General features: G+C 39.6%; 1 protein-coding gene across 21 annotated transcripts in view; it reads right to left on the reverse strand.

Annotated features, from left to right (window-relative positions):
• Nucleotides 1-22022, reverse strand: part of sdk (sidekick cell adhesion molecule) — a 113317-nt gene that overhangs the window by 32166 nt on the left and 59129 nt on the right. For all 21 annotated transcript variants that reach the window (XM_089475616.1, XM_089475633.1, XM_089475629.1 and 18 more), the window contains exon 3: nt 10177-10335. In XM_089475616.1, the coding sequence (XP_089331742.1) occupies nt 10177-10335 (159 nt within the window). The remainder of the gene's footprint in view (nt 1-10176; nt 10336-22022) is intronic.

Consider the following 22022-nt stretch of genomic DNA (forward strand, 5'->3'; position numbering starts at 1 on the left):
TAAAGTTGATTTATGTGCGGCCAAAAGTGTTGAGAGTTCCTGTTGCTGTTGCTGCTGCCGCTGCTGCTGTTGCTGCTGCTGCTGGAATTGCAATTGCAGTTGCAATTTCTAAACTAAAATTGGATATGGCCTTTGGCCAGTTCGACAGTTCGCCGGGCTAAATGAAGCATTGAATAAAATATGCGCTTTGGCCAACTTTGTTGGAGAGCCTCTGCTCCATCTCTCTCTCTGTCGCTCTCGCTCGATCTCCTTCTCTCTCTATACATACAATATATATTTATATAGAAACTCATCAGCCTACCGTGAACTGCAATCTAATCGCATATTGTCGCTGGCCCACGGCATGCAACAGGATGCGTTCGACTCTGCGGCTAGTGCTGCTCTTTTAGATAGCCAAAAAAAAAAAAAAAAAACCGCTAGCCAGGGCTACTCGACAGCTGCATGCAGCTGGCATGCCCGCAGGCCAACAACACTTTAACAACTAGTCAATAAACTATGCTCAACGACTTTCTAATGCCCTGCCCTCTGACTCCTGCCCAGCAAGGAGAGCTGGTCCAAGGAGAACGCAGGATATTCTAAAAGCCCGAAATGCATATGTACTGCCAAATTTCACAACAGTGTACATATACCTCACGGTGCTCCATACAGGGTGTTTATATGGCGCTGTAATGCCAAATTACACGCAAGTGCGATGGAGCCAGATAGAATGATAGTCAGATGGCTGGATAGTTAGATAGATAGATAGGCAGACAGAGGGAAGATGTGGCCAATGGCGATGCAATTGCATTCAGTTGGCAGCACTTTGGCAGCAGATGAAATCGAATTGGGACAGACAGGCAAAGCCAAAGCCAAAGCTAAAGCTGAAATGCTAGAGGGGAGTCGAAGCGAAATAAAAAGAGCCAAAGCAACAGAATAGCCCGTAAGTGAGCCAGTGCCAGCAAAAAAGAAAGAAAAGAAAAGAAAAGAAGAAGCAAGAAGCAAGAAAGAAAACGTGAAGCAAAAGTAAATGCCAAAAGCAATAAAAAGAGAAAGAAGATGCATTCGAAGAAGAAGCAGCAAAGTTCCTTCAAGTGTTGGCCGGCATAAAAAGTTGGCCTGCAAGCGGCGCTGGGCTAAAGTCTATTTGAGCATTTGGGCAATGACGCAGCTATAAAATTACAATTTGGGGAATTCTAAGGCAAACACACACAAAGACACAGAGATACTGACACACACACACACACACACACACATGCACAGCCAAAAGCTCTCTTTAGTCAACAGCAGCAGCAGTGGCAGCAGCAATGCAAGGCAAATATAGCCAAAGCAAATGCACTGAAAGAAAAAAAAAAAAAAAAAAACACAACTAGAACAAGAAGCAGAGTTCTCTCCAGCGATATGTGTCAGCGTTAAATCGAAGCAAAGGCCCCAATAAGCAGAGAGCAACCCAGCCAGCCGACCAAACACACATAGAACTGAATGGCCTCAGTGCTCGAATGGCCAGCGAGCAGTGTCCAGTTCAAGCTGCTGCCTCAAACATGCTCCCACTCCCTCTCTCCCTCTCTCTCTCTCTCTCTCTCTCTCTCTCTCTCTGTCTCTCTGATGTTTGCACAAGTGAGTTTTTAATAACTAAACTGACAAAATCCTTTAAGCCCAAGCCACAAAATCGAGTCAGTCAAGCGTCTGGCAGAGCCAACGATTGAAACGAATCGTAATTCGATTCATTTGCTAACGCCATCTAGCTGTGAAGACTGGCAACACGTGCATTAACAGTCTTTATACTACACCTGCTGCAATTTCAATGAACATAGCTAACATATCTCTCGTACATATCTCTCGGTATAGTCGAGATCTAACTTTTAAGATCTCTTCATAGCTCTCCATTTCGATGTTGTCAGATTTTTATAAGATCTATCTGTAGATACTTATTAATTCATAATTGCTTCTTCTTCTAGCTGTGATAACAGTCAAAGCATTAGCTGAGACTATTTTGATTTTATCAGATTTTTATAAGCTCTGCATATTTTGATAATAATATTATAATTTTTTCGCTACTATGCCAATGAACATCTTTTCAGATCTCTCTATATATCCTACTATCTATAGTTAATAAGATCTATCTTTAGTTTTTGAGATCTTTCCTTTCATATTTCATCAAATTTCTCTATCTATAATTCAATGAACTTAACTTTTAAGATCTCTATAAATCCCTCAATTTATAGGCAATAAGGTTTATCTTTACCATAGGTTTATCGGCATATTTCTCTATTCATAGTTTAAATAATATTAAAGTAGTTTCTTCTTCATTTGCTACTCTTTCAATTCAAACATAACTATAAATTTCTCTCTAACTTTGTTCAATAGTTAATAATAATAATGACAACATAGCTTATTTCATATACCAACTAAATATCTATTTTCCTGCTACATTCACTTGGCTAGACAAACGTATCGATTGCCGGTTCAAGTCCTTCAAGCTAACTTAATGCATATTTCAACTCTTTTGGCTAGCAGAGGGCACACACACACACACACACACACACACACACACACATTGCAATGTCGACGGACAGTAGTCCTCTCTCTGTGTGTGTGTGTGTGCGTGAGTGCTTTAAATGAAATTCGTTTTTGCACTCAGTGACTCAATCGCTCAATCAATCAATCGTTCAATCAGTCAATGTCTAAGCAAGCGACTGCATATAAATAAATTCAATAAACTGACGACTCCACGCAACAAATTGCATTTTCACGCTTCCATTCGCTGCATGTGTGCGTAGCTAATATCTGTGTGTGTGTGCGTACGGGTGTATGCGCGTGTGTGTGTGTGCACCACCTCATCCTGTTCCGTTGGCTGGCTGTACGGCTTCGTGCATGCCTCGCATAAACAGCGGAAATTGTTTGATTTGTGGCTGTCTCTTTGAAGCGCTCCACAGCTTGCCAACTTGTCGTCTTATGTCACATAACTCGTATCTAAAAATCTCTCTTGACATAGTCTATCTCTCTCTGTCTCCAAGCCTGCCCCCCTCCCCTCTCTCTCTCTCTCTCTCACTCGCTTGCTGGATTCATAACCTCCGCAAATTGTCAAAAGGCTACGATATCTATCCAAAAACCTGGAACTTTCTCAACTGCGCTCGCAGTTGTTGATTCTGATTCATTTGTGCTCATCGATCGTTCCGCTCTGGAGAATACCCTGTACTTTTGAGGTAATGGCAAGCATATGGCCTCTTAGCAGCTCTTCACACAGACTATAAAATCTCTACTTGTCATACAAAACTCAACTGAAAATCACAACTATATATATAGAGTATATTACAGGGCATTGGCTAGTCGTGCATGGCCCGCGTCTGGCATTTTTATTTATTCTTTTGTGGTATTAGGTCTTAGTCCTTCGTGTTGCACCTATTTATTTGCCCTCAGTGACGCAGAGGTCTCGTCGCTTAGTCAGCTATGTGCGTGTGTGTGTGAGTGTGTGCCTGTCTGTGTGTGTGTCTGTGTGAGCGTGTGCAACTCTGTGGCAAATGTTTGCTAAATTATGCACCGTGCAATGCGCCGACGCCGCCCTTTGAGGACCGCAGCAGCAAAAGGCAAAACAGTCGCCAAGAGGACATCTGCCAAGTGTTGCCACAGCAACTAAACACATAGGTGTGTCTGTGTGTGTGTGTGTCTGAGTATTTGTGTGTGTTAGTTGTCGCTGTTGTTGTCGCCGTTGCACTCAAATTTAAGTAAACTTAAAAAAACAGCAACAACAAGACAAACAACAACAGCTCGAGCGAGGAGCTTCAAATGCCCGACTAGCAAATACCCTACCGGAGCTAGGCTTGTACTCATGTTATTAATTTATGTACTATATTATAGGTTATTCTCATATTATTATTGAATATATTATAGATACAGCTATGAGCAGGCGCAAATTTTTTATTGCGATAAATTTTTATGATTTTCCCATCCATTTCCTTTCTCATTTCTCTTTATTTCTTTTACAGTTTCTCAATCCAATATTAATATTTTCTCTCTCTCTCTCTCTCTCTCTCTCTCGCTCGCTCTCTTTGTTTATTATTCAGTTTTCCATTCACTTATTATTATTTTACTTTTGAACAATTAAATTAATATTAAATTCAAGATTCTTCATAAATATTTTTGTGGGCTCCTTTAATACTTTCTATCAGAGTTCAATAATATCATTGACCATATAAAATAAAATGCCATCGGATTGGTGATACTACAGTAGAATCCCGATAAATCGAAATGGCAAGGGGATCAGTTTTTTTTTTTTCGATTTACGCAGAAATTCAAATTAGCGAGAATAATTGAGAACGCATTTTTTTTCGATTTATTGCGATTTTCGATTTCAATCGAGGCTCGACAGTATTTAAGTAATTTTCCGTTCTTATTCAGGCTTATACTTATTTAAGTCACTCTATCAATCTCCTTTGAAATAAATAAATATCTAACCGATCGAGTTGGTCAAATATGCTCCAGTTAACAATCGATAATTATCGATATCTAATGCAATAGACATTTGCAGCGAATAACGCATGCAGCCCGTGCATACCCGTTTCGTTTGCTGCACAGGGTATTTGCAGCGTCTAAAAGGCTTTTCGCAACACGTTCGCCTATTCGCCTGTTCGTCTGGTGCAGCTTGCAACGCTTCGCTTCGCTTTACTCTGCTTTACTTCGCTCTCCGCTGCTCTACTCTACTCAACTTTACTTTGTTTTACTCATCATGCTGCAGTTGTTTTCTCACACTTTTGGCAACACTTTTCACTTTCCACTTTTATGCATTTCCATTGTTTTTCCATTCGCGCATCTTCGCTTCATGCTCTTATTCTCTTATCTAGCTATCTGCCTGCGCTTTTTAACCACAACTGATGGTCAGCAGGCAGACAGAGAAAAAGAATGAGACAGAGACAGAGACAGTCAGATCTCATAGATGCACCCAAAGAACTGCAAGTGTGTCAGCTATCCTATGTCCTATGTGGTTGGCACCGCCTGCGGGGGGGCTAAATTGTGGTTAGCCAAAATTGCCTTTTTGAATGAGAGTCTAGTTCAAGGCCCATGTGAGTTTCCTTATGAATTCCTATTCAATTGGCTTAGATGTAAAATGTTATAGGAATAATTAAATATTGTTTGATATCTTGAAAATTGTTGATTGACTGCAGGCATAGAATTCTCAACTGCTTACAGCTTAAAGGGTCAGTGTAAGGCATTCCTATTAATTCCTCTACAAGAGCAACTCGCTACAAGGAAACACTCCCCTATATAAATTAAGGTAAACTTATTTAAGAATATTTTTTCTAGGCAAAACTCTTACCACTTCTACTACTTAGAGGTGATAATCAGGTCTAGAAATTTCTTAACTAAACTAAACAGTCAACACACACCTGCTAACAGTTTGTGTGCTGGCTAAAGCCCTACTTAATTTGCTGCATTGTAATAATCCAAAAATACATGACCTCAAGCCTGTTTGTACAAAATTCAAGTGAAGAAAGGTCGCCAAGCCAATTAGAAGTTTACCTATTTATATAGGTAAATACATTTGAACTTTTCCACATGTACTCACATATTCAGATACATTCATATACTCACTGACTTGTTTTCTACACTTTTCACATTTAATATGCTGCTGTCGCTTATCTAAAACTTGCAATCAAACAATCCATTAGGCAAAGAATAAACAAAAATAAAAAAATAAAATAAATTCACATTAACCACATAAATAGTTTGCGGCCTTTTTCTAGTTTTGTTTCCACCTGCGCGACTCTCGTCTTCCAGCGCTAAACATTCCCATAAAAATACTTTACGAATTGTTTCATTTTTGTTTTTTTTTTTTTTTTTTTTGGCTGTGGAGCATATTGGTTTTTATATGGAAGACGATACGACTGAGTGGAAGCCACAAATTTGGCAAATAGATTGATCACCTTCACAAATAGTTCTATGTGGGGCGTGGCAGTGGAGCAAATAGAACTTTGCAAGAGCAGCGAGCGAGCTTCCTTGCTTAGAGAGTTAGAGAATAGAGAGGGACAGACAACAGAATTGGTGATCATTATAGACGATCAAGTCCATATCGATTTTTTACTATTCGAAATCATAATCGAAATGATCATTCAACAATTTCATCTTTAACACAATGGAAGATCATCATGACGATCAAGCCCTCCCCCATCCCCTGTGCTAGGGTATGCTGTAGTCGGTTGCAGCCTAAAGTTATTTACAGTTTTATTCTCTCTCTCTCTCTCTCTCTTTCTCTCTCTCTTTCTCTCCCTCTCTCTCATACATGTCCTGTCGCTTGACAGTAACAATACAGGCCTTAAATAACAGCACGAAAACAACGGGAATAACGGCAAAAACAAGCAGCTGAAAAAACGTGAAGCCGCATTGTTATAGTCAAAAAAAAAAAAAAAAAAAAAACAACAAGAAAGAAAGAAAAAAAATGAAGAAAAAAGAAGCAAATAAAGGAAGACTTAAAAACAAAAACAAATAGCAAAACACAAACACACAAGAAAAAAAAAAAAAACAACAAAAAACAATGCAATACAAATTTCTCGTTTTTTTTTTCTCGTTTTGGTAATGCTTTGCGCTGTATTTTCCTTTCTTCTGCAGCTTCTTTGCTTGTTGATGCTCAAGATGCGAAGCAGTAAGAGTTGAGGAAGAAGAAGAAGAAGTAGAAGAAGTGGAAGAAGAAGTAGCAGAGGTAGGTGCACTGCCACCCAAGCAAAAAGTGGGCGTATGCCACGCACGTTCTCAACACGTTCGCCTTTGGATGCAGCAACTGCCTCAACTGCCTCGCGTGGCATGCAGCAACGCCCCACGTTGCGCCCATTTGCTGCTATATAGCTGCTGCTCGGCTCGGCTAAGGTACATACACATACACACATATACATATACATATATATATATAGTGGCACTCGGCAACGGCTTTGTAGCCATAAAAGTGTCTTTGTTGCAAGTGAGTGCGCCGCATTTAAGACGTGGCAAGGCGGGCAGGCATCCAGCCAGCCAGCCAGCCAGCCAGCTAGCAACCGGCAGGCAACAGCGTGTTGCACATCGCGCTCAGTTCACACGCGCATTCACGTCTTCCAGCTTCATTTTGTTGGCTCGAAAACAATTCAACACACATTTCGCCAGCTTTATGCTTATGACACCCTAAAGTACGAGCACTGCCAACGGGAAGTACTTGCAGCACTTGCCACACATATTAGTTGCATTTGTACTACATGCTGTACGCGCGCTGCTCTGCCCAGCTCTGCGCCACACCAACTCTGCCCACCCATTTTCCCACCTCTGCCGAAAAACTTGTCATTTATAATCGTGATTAACAGTTTCTTTCCTTCTTTCTTACCTGTTTACGGAATCTGCTAAGCCACAGTTTATCGCCACATTTCGCCAGATGGCGCCACAAAGCAACAACAACACACAACAAACACCCATTGTCTTCATGCCCCAAAAATCTCAGCACATTCATTTGGATAAAGTTTCTCGCCGACTCCTCAAAGTATGCAGCAAAATTTTTACTCGTTGGATTATTTATGAAGGCAAACAACCTCGGAGTGTCAGGCCATAAAGCCCTTCAAATGATGATCAGTTTTAACTACTTGAGTCGAACTGCAGATGGCCTACTAAATCAAGCCTGATCTCGAGAGTTATTCGATGTAATTTCCTGCTTATATGAAACTTTTTCCTGCAGTTCTTCTGCTGCTCTTTAGCATTTTCATAGCTCTCTTGATTATCCACTTTACACGGAGCTCTTTATTTATTTATTTTTATCTATTTATTGAACTGAAGCTCAAATTAATTTGAATAGACATTATACAAATACATTCGAGTTCCAATAATTCGGGAGGGATCATTTTTTTTTTTTTTCGATTTACACAGAAATTTAAATTATTGAGAACGATTTTTTTTTCGATTTATATCGATTTTCAATTTAACGGGGTACAAATTATCGCGACTCGACTGTGTTTAGTATTCGGCATAGCTCAAAGTACACATAAAAAGTATGCTTAATGGGTATTTCATAGTCTAGCATAAATAAACTTTGCTCTATATGCCCACTTCCAATGGGTTTAAGTTTCATCAGTCAGTCTAATTCTTTATACAAATAAAAATTCTGCTTTATAGCCAATAGGTATGTCATAGTCTAACATACTCTACCCGCTACACTACCGTCTATTGTTTACAATCTAACTGCATTTTGATATTTTCCATTTTTCAAACTACAAAACACGAACCTCCAGCAAATCAAAACGAACTGACATTGGTTTAGCCATCGCCTGAAGATGCTGTGATGCCAATGGACACACTCACACACACAGACACACGCTCACTGATAGGCATGTGTGTGTGTGTGTGTGAGTGTGTCATCTGTGTGCGTTGACAATTGAAAGCGGCCAAGTGACTGCAAAGTGCGTGAAGCGCCACACAGAGCCTTCGGCAGTGCTTGTTGCAACATGCAGCGGCGACACTTGCAACACCAAGGACAACAGCGCAAAGAGCAGCTAAAAAGATTTGCATGTTTTGTTTATCTCTTCTTTTTCTTTTTTTTTTTGCCTGTTTTCTGTATTTTTTGCACGTTTTTTGCCTCACTCGCGTTAGCCACATTTCTGCTCTTGGCCATTTTGCAGCTTACGCAAAGTGCAGTCGCCTGCCTCATGGCATATAGCCGACATATATATATACTATACTATATATATATATATATATGTCCTGGCAAGTCGCTCGATGTGCGTACTATACTATCGTATAGACAACAGCTGATCAAAATCGCCAAAAGGATATAGAGTTAACAGAGAGATAACATCCCTTCTTTTCATTATACATATACATGTATATATACATATATCCTCCTGTCGAATCTTAAACAACATTGCAGCAATTGCTTTTGGCATTTGAAAGCCAGCTGCAGCTCTGAGATACGCAAATATCCTACTCCAGACTCGTGTGGTTGCAGCGACAGCAGCAGATACACAATTTAGAGCCATAAGATACAGCACATCAATGTTTTTGCTTTGTGCTGCAGGAAATTACTTAAATTACTCTTGAGATACAAACGAATTGCTCGAATTGAATTGCACAAAAGCTGAAGGAAATTGTGAAATTAATTTCAAAGTCTGAGATATAAAAGTATCTAAAGGATGCATTGATTAATGTAGCCAAAAATGTCTTGATTAAAGACTAACCAAATTGAAGTATCAAATGACTCATGCAAGGAGCACACACACGCACACACATACACACACACACAGACTTACCCCTGGCACACATGACTAGTCAGAGCAGAGCTTATATACGATATCCCTTTGACTTATCAATGAACCAATATGTATAAACTTTTAAATATTTCACGGCTAATTGTGCGTATCCTTAGGCTATAAGGAGCCAAGTTAATGTGTCCCACACACACACACACACGCACACAGAGACTGGTCTGAAATTGTCTTGAGGGCCCTTGCGCCTGGCATAAACGAACAAACAGCCAAACAGCAACAGCAACAGCAACGGCTGCTGACAAGGACAAGAGGCCCGGTTGGGCCAGTCCAGGCCGAAAGGAGCTGTCCCATAGTCCGAGAGCCCATAACATTTTTGCCACCTAACAATACGTAACCGATACTTGGAAATGTCAGACGCAGCAGGCTTAGCCCACAACACCTGTCTGTGCCTGGCCACACGCCCGAAACTGACCCAGCGCCCATTAGGGGGCTGGGCTAGTGCCACAGCCAGCAAAACGGCTCAAAGGATTAGGGCGCGCTTTCACTCTCGCTCTCGTTCTGGTTCTCGTGGGCTTCCCAAAACGCTGGAAACCTCATAAAAGTTATTGTTTTTCTACTTCATTATCTTTCAAAAGCAAAAGGCGAAAAAGTGCTGAAAAAAAGAAAAAAAAACGATATGTGCTTTCGTTTTCGTGTTCGTTTTTGTTATCGTTTTCATTTTGAGCTTGTGCTTGCCGCTTAAGGTTTTATTTTACATGCCACTTGGCCACAATGCCCAGCGGGCTGAACGCCTTCAACTTCCTGCAGATCCTTAAGCTGCTTGCTTGCTGCTGCTGCTGCTGCTGCTGGTGGTGGTGTTAGTGGTGCTGGTGGTGCTGCTGGCAGACGTTTTGAAGGACAAGTGTAATGTTTAGACGCTCGCTTCGCACAAGCCAGCTTAAGTTGCGAACTGAACTAAACGAAACTAAACTTATTGTTGGCTTCAACTTACCCAGCGCATGACATTGTAAAATCTTGGTCCGTCCCTCGCTAACAATGGATCCCGATGACGATGGATGCGTTGTGAAACGTGGCGCCTGTTGCTGTTGCTGTTGCGATTGTCCTGTCGGTGGTCCTGCTTGTTGTTGTTGTTGTTGTTGCGGAATGGCATCTGCAATAGAAGAAGAAAAAAACAGTTGTTCATGATGAGCATTTTGTTCCGAGCTGTCAATGCAAACAAATTCCCCGGAGCGTGCTCGTTAAAAAGCAACGCTCGACCTTGACAATGCCACTGGTCATGTTCAAGGACTCGCCGGGCATATTTCAGTTAGTCATTCGACTTATTTGTTGCCACATTTCTCACTGCGCTTCCCATGGCACACAGAAAAAGCAAATAACACAAAAGCAAAGCAAAACAATGAGCCCAACTGAATAGCACGAAGTCACCGAGTGTTATTCCTGTCAAGCATTTCGACTGGTTTTCAATTTGCGTTGGCATTTGCGAGGAGATTAAACAATCATTTTACTACGATTGAGTCGAATTGAATGAGTGAATTCAAAAAGCTTCAAGCGATGTGAGTGTATCTATACTATTATTTGAACTTCCACTTATCATCGATAAAAATCGATATTTTCACTTACTCAACATGATATAAATTGACATATTTTTTTAGTAAAAATGTTCTACTTGATTATACTATCGAAAACGATTTTTTTTTTTTCAAGAGATAAAATTGTTTCGATTTATCACGAATTTTGATTTAGCAGGGTACAAATTATCAAGAATATCCAAGTTATCAACAATTTGTACCCTGCTAAATCAAAATTCGTGATAAATCGAAACAATTTTATCTCTTGAAAAAAAATTCGTTTTCGATAGTTCTCGATAATTTGAATTTCTGTATAATTCGAAGAAAAACTGATACCCTTGCCATTTTCAATTATTGAGACTCGACTGCATATAAAATATTGTTTTGAATATGATCGATAAAATATCGAAAATTTAAGAAATCAAATCGTCGCTTATTATCGATAATATATGCATTTATTACATGTCATGTCATGTCATTCAAAAGCAGAATATGCTTGAAAGGTTCTACCCATCCTGCTACAAACACGGAAATTAACTCTGATGCTTTAATTTCTCATAAAAATAAAAATAAATTCAATTATTAATAGATTCATAAGAGCTCACAGATGCAATATAACTTAAACCTAAATCATTAAATTCCATTTAATATCGTTCAAGCAAAAAAAGTGCAATATATTGATTTAGCATAGCATTTCAAATTAAAAACATTTTTTATGATGTCATCAATAGCAATTTTTATTCATAGCACACAAAAGGAAAAAATATAATGTAAAAGGTTTTATAGAAAAAAAAAACTATTTACTAATTTAATATTGAATGACATAAATGCTTTACTTAACTGAATTTGTAATTATTTCACTAACAAAAAATGAACACAGCGCAGCAAAATAAAGTAGAAATATGTAAAATTTTGCCAAATTTTGTTTATTTTATATTATTTGTTGCTGTGTTGAGTATGAGTTTTATGACAACTAAAACAGCCAACACGAGTTTCTATTTGGTTTTGAGACTATTGCAAATGCGAGCATATAGGGTATATTGTTTTGCTGCCTGTGCATTTTGAGGGCAGCAGGTTGAATCTATAATCGAGAGGTTATGTTTGTATTATATCTGAAATCTTTACGAAACTCTGCTGCTTTGTCTTTCGCATTGACTGAATGCTCGTCTTCTTCTGCCAATCGCATTCTAATCGAGCTTCGATGCTATCGATCAAGTATGTATAGGCTTATGTTTAGATATCGATAGTTAGCTATACATATGTTTCACCATTTTAGATATACAGTAGAATCCGATTATAACGACACTCAAGGGACCGTCGTTATACCCGGAAGGCGCTATAACCGTATAGCCGAATAATCGTATAAGGCGCTAGAAGCGGATTCGTTATAGCCGGAGTCTACTGTATATCTCGATCATATCTATTTCTAGCTTAGTTCAGATCAAGTTTATCAGTTCAACATATTTAATACAGCCTGTACCCTACCTTCCTCCATATCCAATACCTCTCATCATAAATACCTCTTACGCATAAAAATATAAAACAAGGCATCTCACAGTCGTGCACACCCCACCCAACCTCTATGGTTTGTTCTGTGCACATTGCAATAGACACAAGAAAACTTGTTCAAAATCCAATATGTCTATTGAAATACAAAATTGCTTTTCAATAAATTAAAAAAAAAAAAAAAAGTAGCTCTAATATTATTTTATTATTTCGACATGCAAACCAAGCAAAACGTATAAATATTTTAATTTTATTTATTCGCTGCAGACAGGAATAGTTCTACGGTAATTCCTTATCATTAAACCGATAAAAGACAACAACAAAAAAAAGCAAAACACAAATTGGGGGCTATAACTTGCGCCGTAGCGTAATAAATCCAATAAATCCAAGTGACAACGGGCAGCAGCAACAATAAACAGGAAAGTCTAACCGAAACGAAGAGCCATGGTGCTCTGGCGCTCTGGCTCTGGTTCTGGCTCTGGCTGCGGCGGCTCTGGTTCTGCGTTCTGCTTTTTGCAAATATTTTTACTGGTTGGCCTGACCCATTTTTCAAGGGATTATAAATTCATTTTGAACGCAAAACATTCATACAAACATATCTATACGTATATATGTATATATATATATATATATGCCGATGTATTTTGGTTACGGCACCGTCACAAAGTAACAACGAGCGCCCTTTGCGACACGTTTATTGGAAACCACGTAAATAATTTGTTTATTTTTACCTCTGACAAATGCATGAATGGGTGTCCTTTGAACAGCTCAAAGCCAGAAGAGTTCAAAATTAAAATATCGAAAATGTTGTGAACAAATGCCGAAATACTCAGCCGAAAATTGCTTAATTATTTAATAGTGACAACTGTTTCAAAGGGGCGCAACTCTTATTGATTCAAATCAACCATATTAATATTCAAGTATATTAATATATATATGTATGTATGTAAATAGAGGCAGTCGTTGCGTATTCTTTTCCGAAATACATATATATAGACCTGTTGTAGGGAAGGCATTTCCTGATCTTATTATTTGTATAAAGCGCAAATTTTTTATTGTCATTTGCAACAGCTGCAAACCGTTGCCAAGTAGCAAAGTAACTGCACAATGCAAAAGTATCTTAAAGTTGCAAAGCTCACAAAAGACACAAAAGTAGCAGTAAGACACAAGACTGTATATATATATATATAGTCGGTACAGTTGGTACAGGCCACACAAAGTAACTGCAAGATGCAATACTATCTGTTAAGAAAACAAAACTATCTATAAGTTGCACAAGCATAGACAAGATACAAAAGTATCTGTACATCAGGAAAAATATCTGTGGGACAAACTTGAATGCATCTTTTATGCATTCTGCAACTATTACTATATGTTACACTGTATTCAATCAAGCAACAACAACATTGCATAGGCTCTGCACTTTGGCCAAATTTCACTTGAAACGCCTATAAAATTCTCTTTGCTTTCTGCATAAATCGTGTCGATATTCATGCTATATAAATAGTTTAGCGCTTTGAAACGATTTCCGCCACTCGCTTTTCACATGAACCCCGTTCAGCTGAAATGAGAGCAATCAAATGTTGATATGCTCGACTAGCAGATACCCGAGCCAGAGTTCAACTGAAGTGCAAATGTTTTCAATTGGATATGCTCGACTAGCAGATACCCAAGGCCTGGCTGTGGCAAGGGAAATATCTTGTATGTTCATTATGAAATTTATGATCAGAACTCTATATCTTCTCTCTCTCTCTCTCTACCTAATATATATTTGAATAGAAATATTCCAGAAATATCTAAATAATATATTGACTAAGCACAAGCCAAAGCACTCTTCTTCGATTAATGTAGTTGAAGCATCTTATATCTATAGATATCTCAACAATATAAACATATACATATATATATAGTCATAGTCTAGCATATAGCGCCATCTGTTGAGCAATTTTTGCTACAAACTGCAGGGCATAGCCATTCTATTTACATATTTTTATAGCCATGTTGCAACCAAAAAAAAAAAAAAACGAAATAAAATGCATTTGCTGGCAACACTGTGGCAATTAACAATTAGCAGCGCTGCAAATCGCATTTGGCCAAAACAGAATGTTGTAAAAGCGAAAAACATATGGCAAGCATATGTTTTTATTTGGCCGATTGGGAAAGTTGACTGAATGTGTGTGTGTGTGTGTGTGTAAGCAGCTTTACGCCTCGCTGATTAGCCGAGGCCCAGTTGTAACAGTTGCTGTTTAGCTGTTCTCTGTTGGCGATTGTGATTGAGTATATAATTCTAGCCTGTGGTTTGGTTACGCCTGACAAGAGAGCAGCTGAAAGCCAGTCAACAATGCTGCTCAGTGAATGGTCAATGTTGCCATGAAGATGGCATGCCACTCCACACTTTGCCACCTGCCCACACATACGCAAAGACAGCAGGAGCAGCAGCAGCAGCAGCAGCAGCAGCAGCAGCCGCAGGAGGAGGAGCAGCAGCAGCAGGAGAATGGCGACTGTCGGCTGACGGCTTTGTCAGCTCTAAGCCAAGCAGGCGTTAAATTGCCAATGTGTCCGGCACGCTCTTGACAAACGCTGGCTGCGCTTACTGCTGCTGCTGCTGCTGCTGCTGCTGCTGCTGCTGTTGCTGCTGCTGCTTTGTGGTTCACAATTGTTGCAGTTGCAGCAGCCCCAGCACGCCACAGTCCTTAACATACCACTCTCCTGCTATCTGCCTTCTTTATACCTCCCTCCGCTCCTGCCGCACATTCTATTCTAAGCTGCAGTGCTTCAGGTTTGCGGTTTGCGCATGCGCAGCGGCCACACACACGTTCAATGGCTTCCCGCTCGTCTCTGTCAGACATTTGATATGCGCCTGCTGCAGGCATATATATATTCCTTGTTGTTGCTGTTGTTGTTGCCATGTCTCTTTATATGCAAAATATGTTGCTATTTTTGGTGATGCGCTCAATTTACAGCACTTTAGCAGGCAGACACCCACACACATAGACACAAGGACTTGTTCACAGGAAACTATGTCGGGCATTTTGAAAACACCCCCGCACACACACACACACACACACATACCCACTCGATTGTCGTCCCGTTGAGCTTTTGCTGAAATTTGTTTGTTTAATGTAAACGACGCCTGTTTTATCTGCATTGCCACTTACAAGTGGCACAAAATTTCAAGCCGCAGGCTCAAGTGGGGCAAGACTGCAACTTCCTTGCGGCAGTTGTCGGCATCTGATGTTAATGATAAAACACACACACACACACACACATATATATACGTACACATGTGTGGCAGCTGCACTGTAATACGAGACGTATTTAATTTCTGATATCCTTCCAGAGAATACTCAGAATTTTTCAAGCGGCATGCAGCGCTTAGTCTAGAAAATAAAACAGAACCCAAATCTAAATCAGATATACATACATATGTATATATACATATATAAGGCTGATACCACAGAAATCATTTGCTCTTGAATCACATTCAATTTGCCAGCTCAATAGTCTTGAACAGTTCCGTCAGTTCTAAAAGTGTATTCAGTCTTCGTCATTTCTATTTTCGCTCTCTTGCTTGCTCACTTTTTTTTTTTTTTTTTTTTTTTTTTTTTTTTTTTTTTTTTTTAGGTTACTTTAAAGTGGTTTTGGGCCATAGAAAAATGGGCAATGGGAACGTTTTGGGCATTAAATACATATTGTTGCAGTTGGTTGCAGTTTGTCACAGTTGGCCTAACTTCAAAGTCATCTCCCAAACACACATGTGTTGAACATGAACAGAAAAGATGCAATATGAAATCTAAATGAAATGCTATTACTCATACACACATACATATGCCAACGCTATATAGGTTATAAATAAACTAGATATGTATATATAAATATCTGTTAATATAATGTGACATGATATTGTTTTTTTTTTTTTTTTTTTTTCTTTTCATTATTATAATTGTTTCCTTCTCTTGGGAATAGTGTTGGTGTTACGAGGAGAGCTTGCACAGAGTTATTATTGGGGATATTATCCTAGTCAGCCAACTCTGTCTTGCATATCCTCGAAATTGTAACTGCATTAGAGAGAGAGAGAGAGGGAGAGAAAGGTAGCTGTTATTCCAGCTATCGCTGAGTGTGAGTGAGATGAATATTGAGAATTTTTTGACTGGGTTGTGTTGGTATAAGACTGAGAGCTTGCAAAGAGTTGTTCTGGGGGATATATAGGATAGTATGAATTGTATGCTCAATATTCTAGCTTCACGAGGGAGATAGAGAGAGAGAGAGAGAGAGAGAGAGAGAGATAAAGATAACTGTTATCAAAGGCACTTCGGGTTGTTGCTGAGTGCGAATGAAATGGCTATGGGAGCCCTGCGGACAGTTATTGCTATCGTTTTCAGTGGTTGGGACTGGAAACTCGTTATCATTTAAGATCATTTCATATTAGAATGGAAGCTGATCAATCCGAGCTCGAAACTCAATATACGTAATATAGAGTTAGTATTCCAATTGTATATCGATTACGATTGTAATGTAAATCTTGATGCTCAAAAATGATGCTCTCTCAATTTACCTTTTTAACGAGTAAAGAAATCTTTTAATATTGAATATATGTATATTATCATAACATGTATAATTTATTATAATATATAGGTTTCTATAAACCATTTGCTTATTTTATAAATGTTTTTCAATCTGCTTCCGGCAGTTTCTCGCTCTTCCCACACTTCCTTCGCTCTCTTAGATAATTCTTCCCGATCTCTTGAGGTTCAGAAATGATTGATTTTATTTGTAAATTTATATTTGTATCTAGTAAGGAAATTTTTTGAAATTAAATATTTGTATGATTTTATAACATGTACAATTTATTATAATATATAAATTTCCATATACCATTCGCTTAGCTGTTTTTTTTAGCTGCTTCTAGCAGTTTCTCGCTCTTCTCCCACTTCCTTCACTCTCTTAGGTAATTCTTCATAAAACTCCTTCTCGAGCTGCTTCTCCTGCTGGAGTAGTAGTTGCGTCGAGTAAAAAGTAATCCACTTATATATTCATTTAATAATCATCTTGTAGATTGGATTGGCTTGGTATGAGGCCATGTTGGCCACGACTGTCAATCATTTTGACTCCTGGTGTCAGGGCAAAAGCAAACCGCAGCCGCCGCAACAGCAACAACAACAACAACAACAACAACAACAGCACGCCGCCAACAGAATCAACAGCCGCACCATCCGCACCACCCGCACCACTCTAGGCCGCTGGCACACTGTGGCCAACTAATTTTCAGTGTGTCTGCCAGCAGCTTTGCAACGAACGCATCAATCAAATTTAACACTTTAACACACAGACGAGTACAGCCAGAGCTATATATATATGCATGTGTATATGTGTGTGTGTGTGTGTGTGTGTGTTTCTTTTAGTGGTCATTTGATTTGGTTTGCTTGCATTTGATGCTTGCCCCACAGACACTGAAACCTTTAAGACTTTTCCTTCTTTCCGGGGCAACTTCCAATGCGCATTTGATTAGCTTTTGTGTCTGAGAGTGTGAGTGCGTGTGTGTGTGTGTGTGTGTGTGTGTGTGTGATTGATTGTTTGAATTGCTGCTGCAGCTTTACAGACACAGACCCACACACACACACACAGAAGAGATGCACATCCAGAGAGAGTGAGAGTGAGAGGGAGAGCGGGAGCGGGAGCGGGATGATTAGCGTGCTGCTCTGCCAGGAGATGGGGTCACGCCCCTATGCAGCCGGCATTTGCATATTAATGAGCTCATTAAACTCGCTTAAAAATAACATTGGAGCTAAGCAACCCCATTGGCAATCAAATATAGCTGGGCATGCTTGACTTTTTCCTATTTTCCTTCTCATTCTCTGCTTTTCTCTTTTTTTCGGGTAATTACAGTCCTGACTCGATAAGCGCATTATTTATACGTGCGACCCAACGACAGTAACCGCATGTGACGCCTTAAAATAACACAATTTGTGGTGCTACAATGCAGTGAAATACACTGAGAGCAATATAGTCCACGAAGAGGATGGTAGAGGGAGGGAGAGAGTGTGTGTAGGGAGGGGAGGGCATAGGTAGAGGAAGAGAATATAAAGCAGCGTCGACGTCAGCCTGTTGGCAACTTCCACTCAAGTAGCAATTGCATCCAGCCATCCCCTCGCCTGGCTGCTCGCTCGTCTCGAATACCCACAGCGCATACAACGATCCCATTTCCATTTCGAACGGCATTTTCCGAAAAACTGACTGAACGAACTTACGTCCGCCCGCCCGTCTGCCCGTCCGCTTGTCCCGGCACAGCTGACGCTGTCACCATTGCCGTTTGTCACGGCGAACTGCACACGAACCACGTTTCATATGCACCGCTTTCTCCCTCTCTCCCTCGCTCTCTCTCTCTCTCTCCCTCTCGCTCCCAACCCAACCCCAAAAACTCATTTTCAATTCCGTTCTTTAGCTTCTTCTGCTGCTGCTGCTGCTGCTGCTCACGTCTCATAAATTTCTGGGCTGTCGCTCGTCCGTCGCTTAATCCTTGCGCTCTTTGGTGCCACGTGAGAAATTGCACTTATCACATCTCAAACCATTGCCATACCCCCCCCTCCCCCCTCCCCTCTCACTCACTGATGTGGCGCATTCTTTCATAGCTTTTGTTTTGTCACCCCGCCCCTCCCCCACACGCCTTTTACCCGCCCGCCAACTCTGAAGGCTCTTAATATGGTTCGGCTTAGTCGCAGATTTTCACGTTTTCACAATTTCCCAGATTTTCAGTTTCGGGCTGCACTTTACGCAGCTTTGTGGCTGTATCAATATATAATTCAAACTAATGACAACGCGATCTAAAAACGTGAAAGACTGTTGCTATCCGGCATTACCGACTGCTTAATACTCGCTCACGGCTCAATGTGAATGCTGTGCAGGAAATTCCATGTAAGCGCTAACTTCACTTTTCTAGTTTTAGCTTTTAAAAGGATATATATATATATATATATATATATATATATATATATATATATATATATATATGGTTTATTTTTGCCTTATTTGCCACGCCCACAGTAGGCGACAGATACATCTATCGTGTTTTTTAGAAGTCCAGAGTAATGCAAGTGTCACATTTTGTGGGCTGTGAAAAAAGACAGGGTATTCTGGGTATGGCACGCCCCTAAGAAGGCGGAAATTTGATTTCTTGATAATCGACGAAGAAGGTTAACAGTAATTGAATTACTCAATTCTCCTACTTCTTGCTGCCAGCTCTAAGACCTTAGAAGCTCTAGACTCCTTGCATTTAGCCACGCCCCATATGGGCGTAGACATATCGACTGAAGCTTTTGATCTTGAGTTGGCAAGTAAGTATTCCAAGTCTCCCGTACTTATAATAATACTATTCCTGATATACTGGAAATAACATTTAACTTGCCACGCCCTAGTGGGCATATCGAGAATATCTTATAAGAGTAGCCATAAATATCTATTCGAAGTCGAGTCTCTAGCAAATAAATGCTACAAGGTAATGGATAAACGGACGGAAAGTGAGTTTATATATTGTATATATGTATGTATATCATACTCAGGACCCCATTGAAAAATTTGTGACACAAATAGCCCCAAGTCATTATTCAATTATCATCAATTACCCACCACTTCAGTTATATTGCAGTTGCTTTATACTAATAAACGAAATAATCATAAATATGTATAATTAATTCATTTAAATATTGCCCGAACACGCTGCAATTATTTGATTGCCTATCGATTTTTAAAAAGAATCTATTTCCAGCTCTAGTTTCATTTCGATGCAATCAAGCTTCTATAAACACGGCGGCGAATCAGCTTGAATTTCGAAAGGGAATGGCGCTTATCAAAGGAAAATGCTAATAGGAAAACTGCGAAAGGCAAAACAAATCTAAAAATCAAATCAAGCACAAATTGATGACTTTACAATGTCCCAATAGATTTGCATTATAGCCGCAGAATTCCAATTTGTGCAGTTGATGATGATGAAGAAGAAGAAGAAGAGGCAGAAGAAGCAGAAGCGGAAAAACTATATACACATATATATATATATATATAAAGCAATGGCAACTAGCTCAAAGTCAATGTGAAATCCCCGAGCAAGGCTATAAGACGGATACTTAAATGGCAGCTAACACACACAGATACACACACACACCCACACACACAGACAACTCCTATATGTATATATACATATGTAAATATTTTGTGACAAATGAAGTGAAGTGGAACGGCAAGGACATGGCTTGAACCAACTGTGCATGCACAGCTCACACAACTAGGCCGAAGTCCACAAGCACAGTTGGATATACAAAGCAACAACAACAACAACAAGAATAACAGCAGCAACAACAACAAGAACTGTTGGCGTAAGCGAAACTATTAAAATGCCATTTGAAATTTTTGCCACTTGGCCAAAAAGGACACACTCAAACACAAACACACACACACAGTCACACATCCACAGGACGCAATGCAAGCTAAACGGCGTGCCGCCCACGCCCGCCTTTGACACAAGGCCCCAACGACTTTGCTCTCGCTTTGCTGCCAACTTTGGACGCAACGACAACAATTACTTGAGTTATGGCTGCAAATGCGCTTAAAAGTATAAAAGTTAAATGCAAATATATATGGCAAAAAAAAAAAGCCAGTCTCAGTGTGGAACTCAGTGAGAAGCGCATAGAAGAGCGCGGAACGGAAATTTAGCTTAGTCAGGCATTTTAGCAATGAGTATATCCCTATATAATTATAGGGTATCTGCTAGTACCAATGTGTGTGTGAGTGAGTGACTCTCTATATCTATATCTATATCTACATATATCTATATCTACATATATCTATATCTATATCTATATCTATATCTATATCTATATCTATATCTATATCTATATCTATATCTATATCTATATCTATATCTATATCTATATCTATATCTATATCGATATCTATATCTATATCTATATCTATATCTATATCTATATCTATATCTATATCTATATCTATATCTATATCTATATCTATATCTATATCTATATCTAATCTATATCTATATCTATCTATATCTATATCTATATCTATATCTATATCTATATCTATATCTATATCTATATCTATCTATCTATATATATATATCTCTCTCTCTCTCTCTCTCTGTCTGTCTCTCTCCCTCCCTGTGTATGACTAAATGAACGATTTGTTTGCTGCTTCCACCGTCTACTTCGTCCCGCTGGCCATTTCGCTGGCTGCGCTTGACTCATGTTTTTATTGAATTAATAAAAAACAATTTAAAATCAAGACAGCGTCGTGGAGGACGCTGACGCAGGCGGCGGCAGCGATGGCAACCATTCATGGCCAGCAGGTAAATGTTTTCGCTTCTCTCATCTCATCTCATCCCATATCATCTCATCTCATCGCTCTCTCTCTCTCATCTCTCCTCTGTCATTTATTTACTTTTGATTTAAGCTGTTTTTGCTGGCCCTTCAAATGCAGCTGCAGCTGTAACCAAATCTGAATCATGCCAGCCTGAACTTTCCTTTCGGCCATCGTCATCGTCATCTTCACCTTCATTTGCCTCTCTTTCTGTATGTGTGTGCGTGTGTGTGTGCGTGTGTGATTGTTTCTCTTGCACCTCAAATTCCGCATTTAGTCATAATATGCATATCGAGCCAGTGCTAATAACTGGTTTTCTTTTTAGCCAGCTTATGATGGGGCTCTCAGCTTACACAGCTGTTGCACTTGTTGTTGTTGTTGTTGTTGTTGGTGTTGC

Source organism: Drosophila arizonae, chromosome X (genome assembly GCF_054131065.1).
Source record: "Drosophila arizonae isolate 15081-1271.41 chromosome X, UAZ_ARI_1.0, whole genome shotgun sequence".
In the NCBI taxonomy this organism is placed as follows: Eukaryota; Metazoa; Arthropoda; class Insecta; order Diptera; family Drosophilidae; genus Drosophila; species Drosophila arizonae.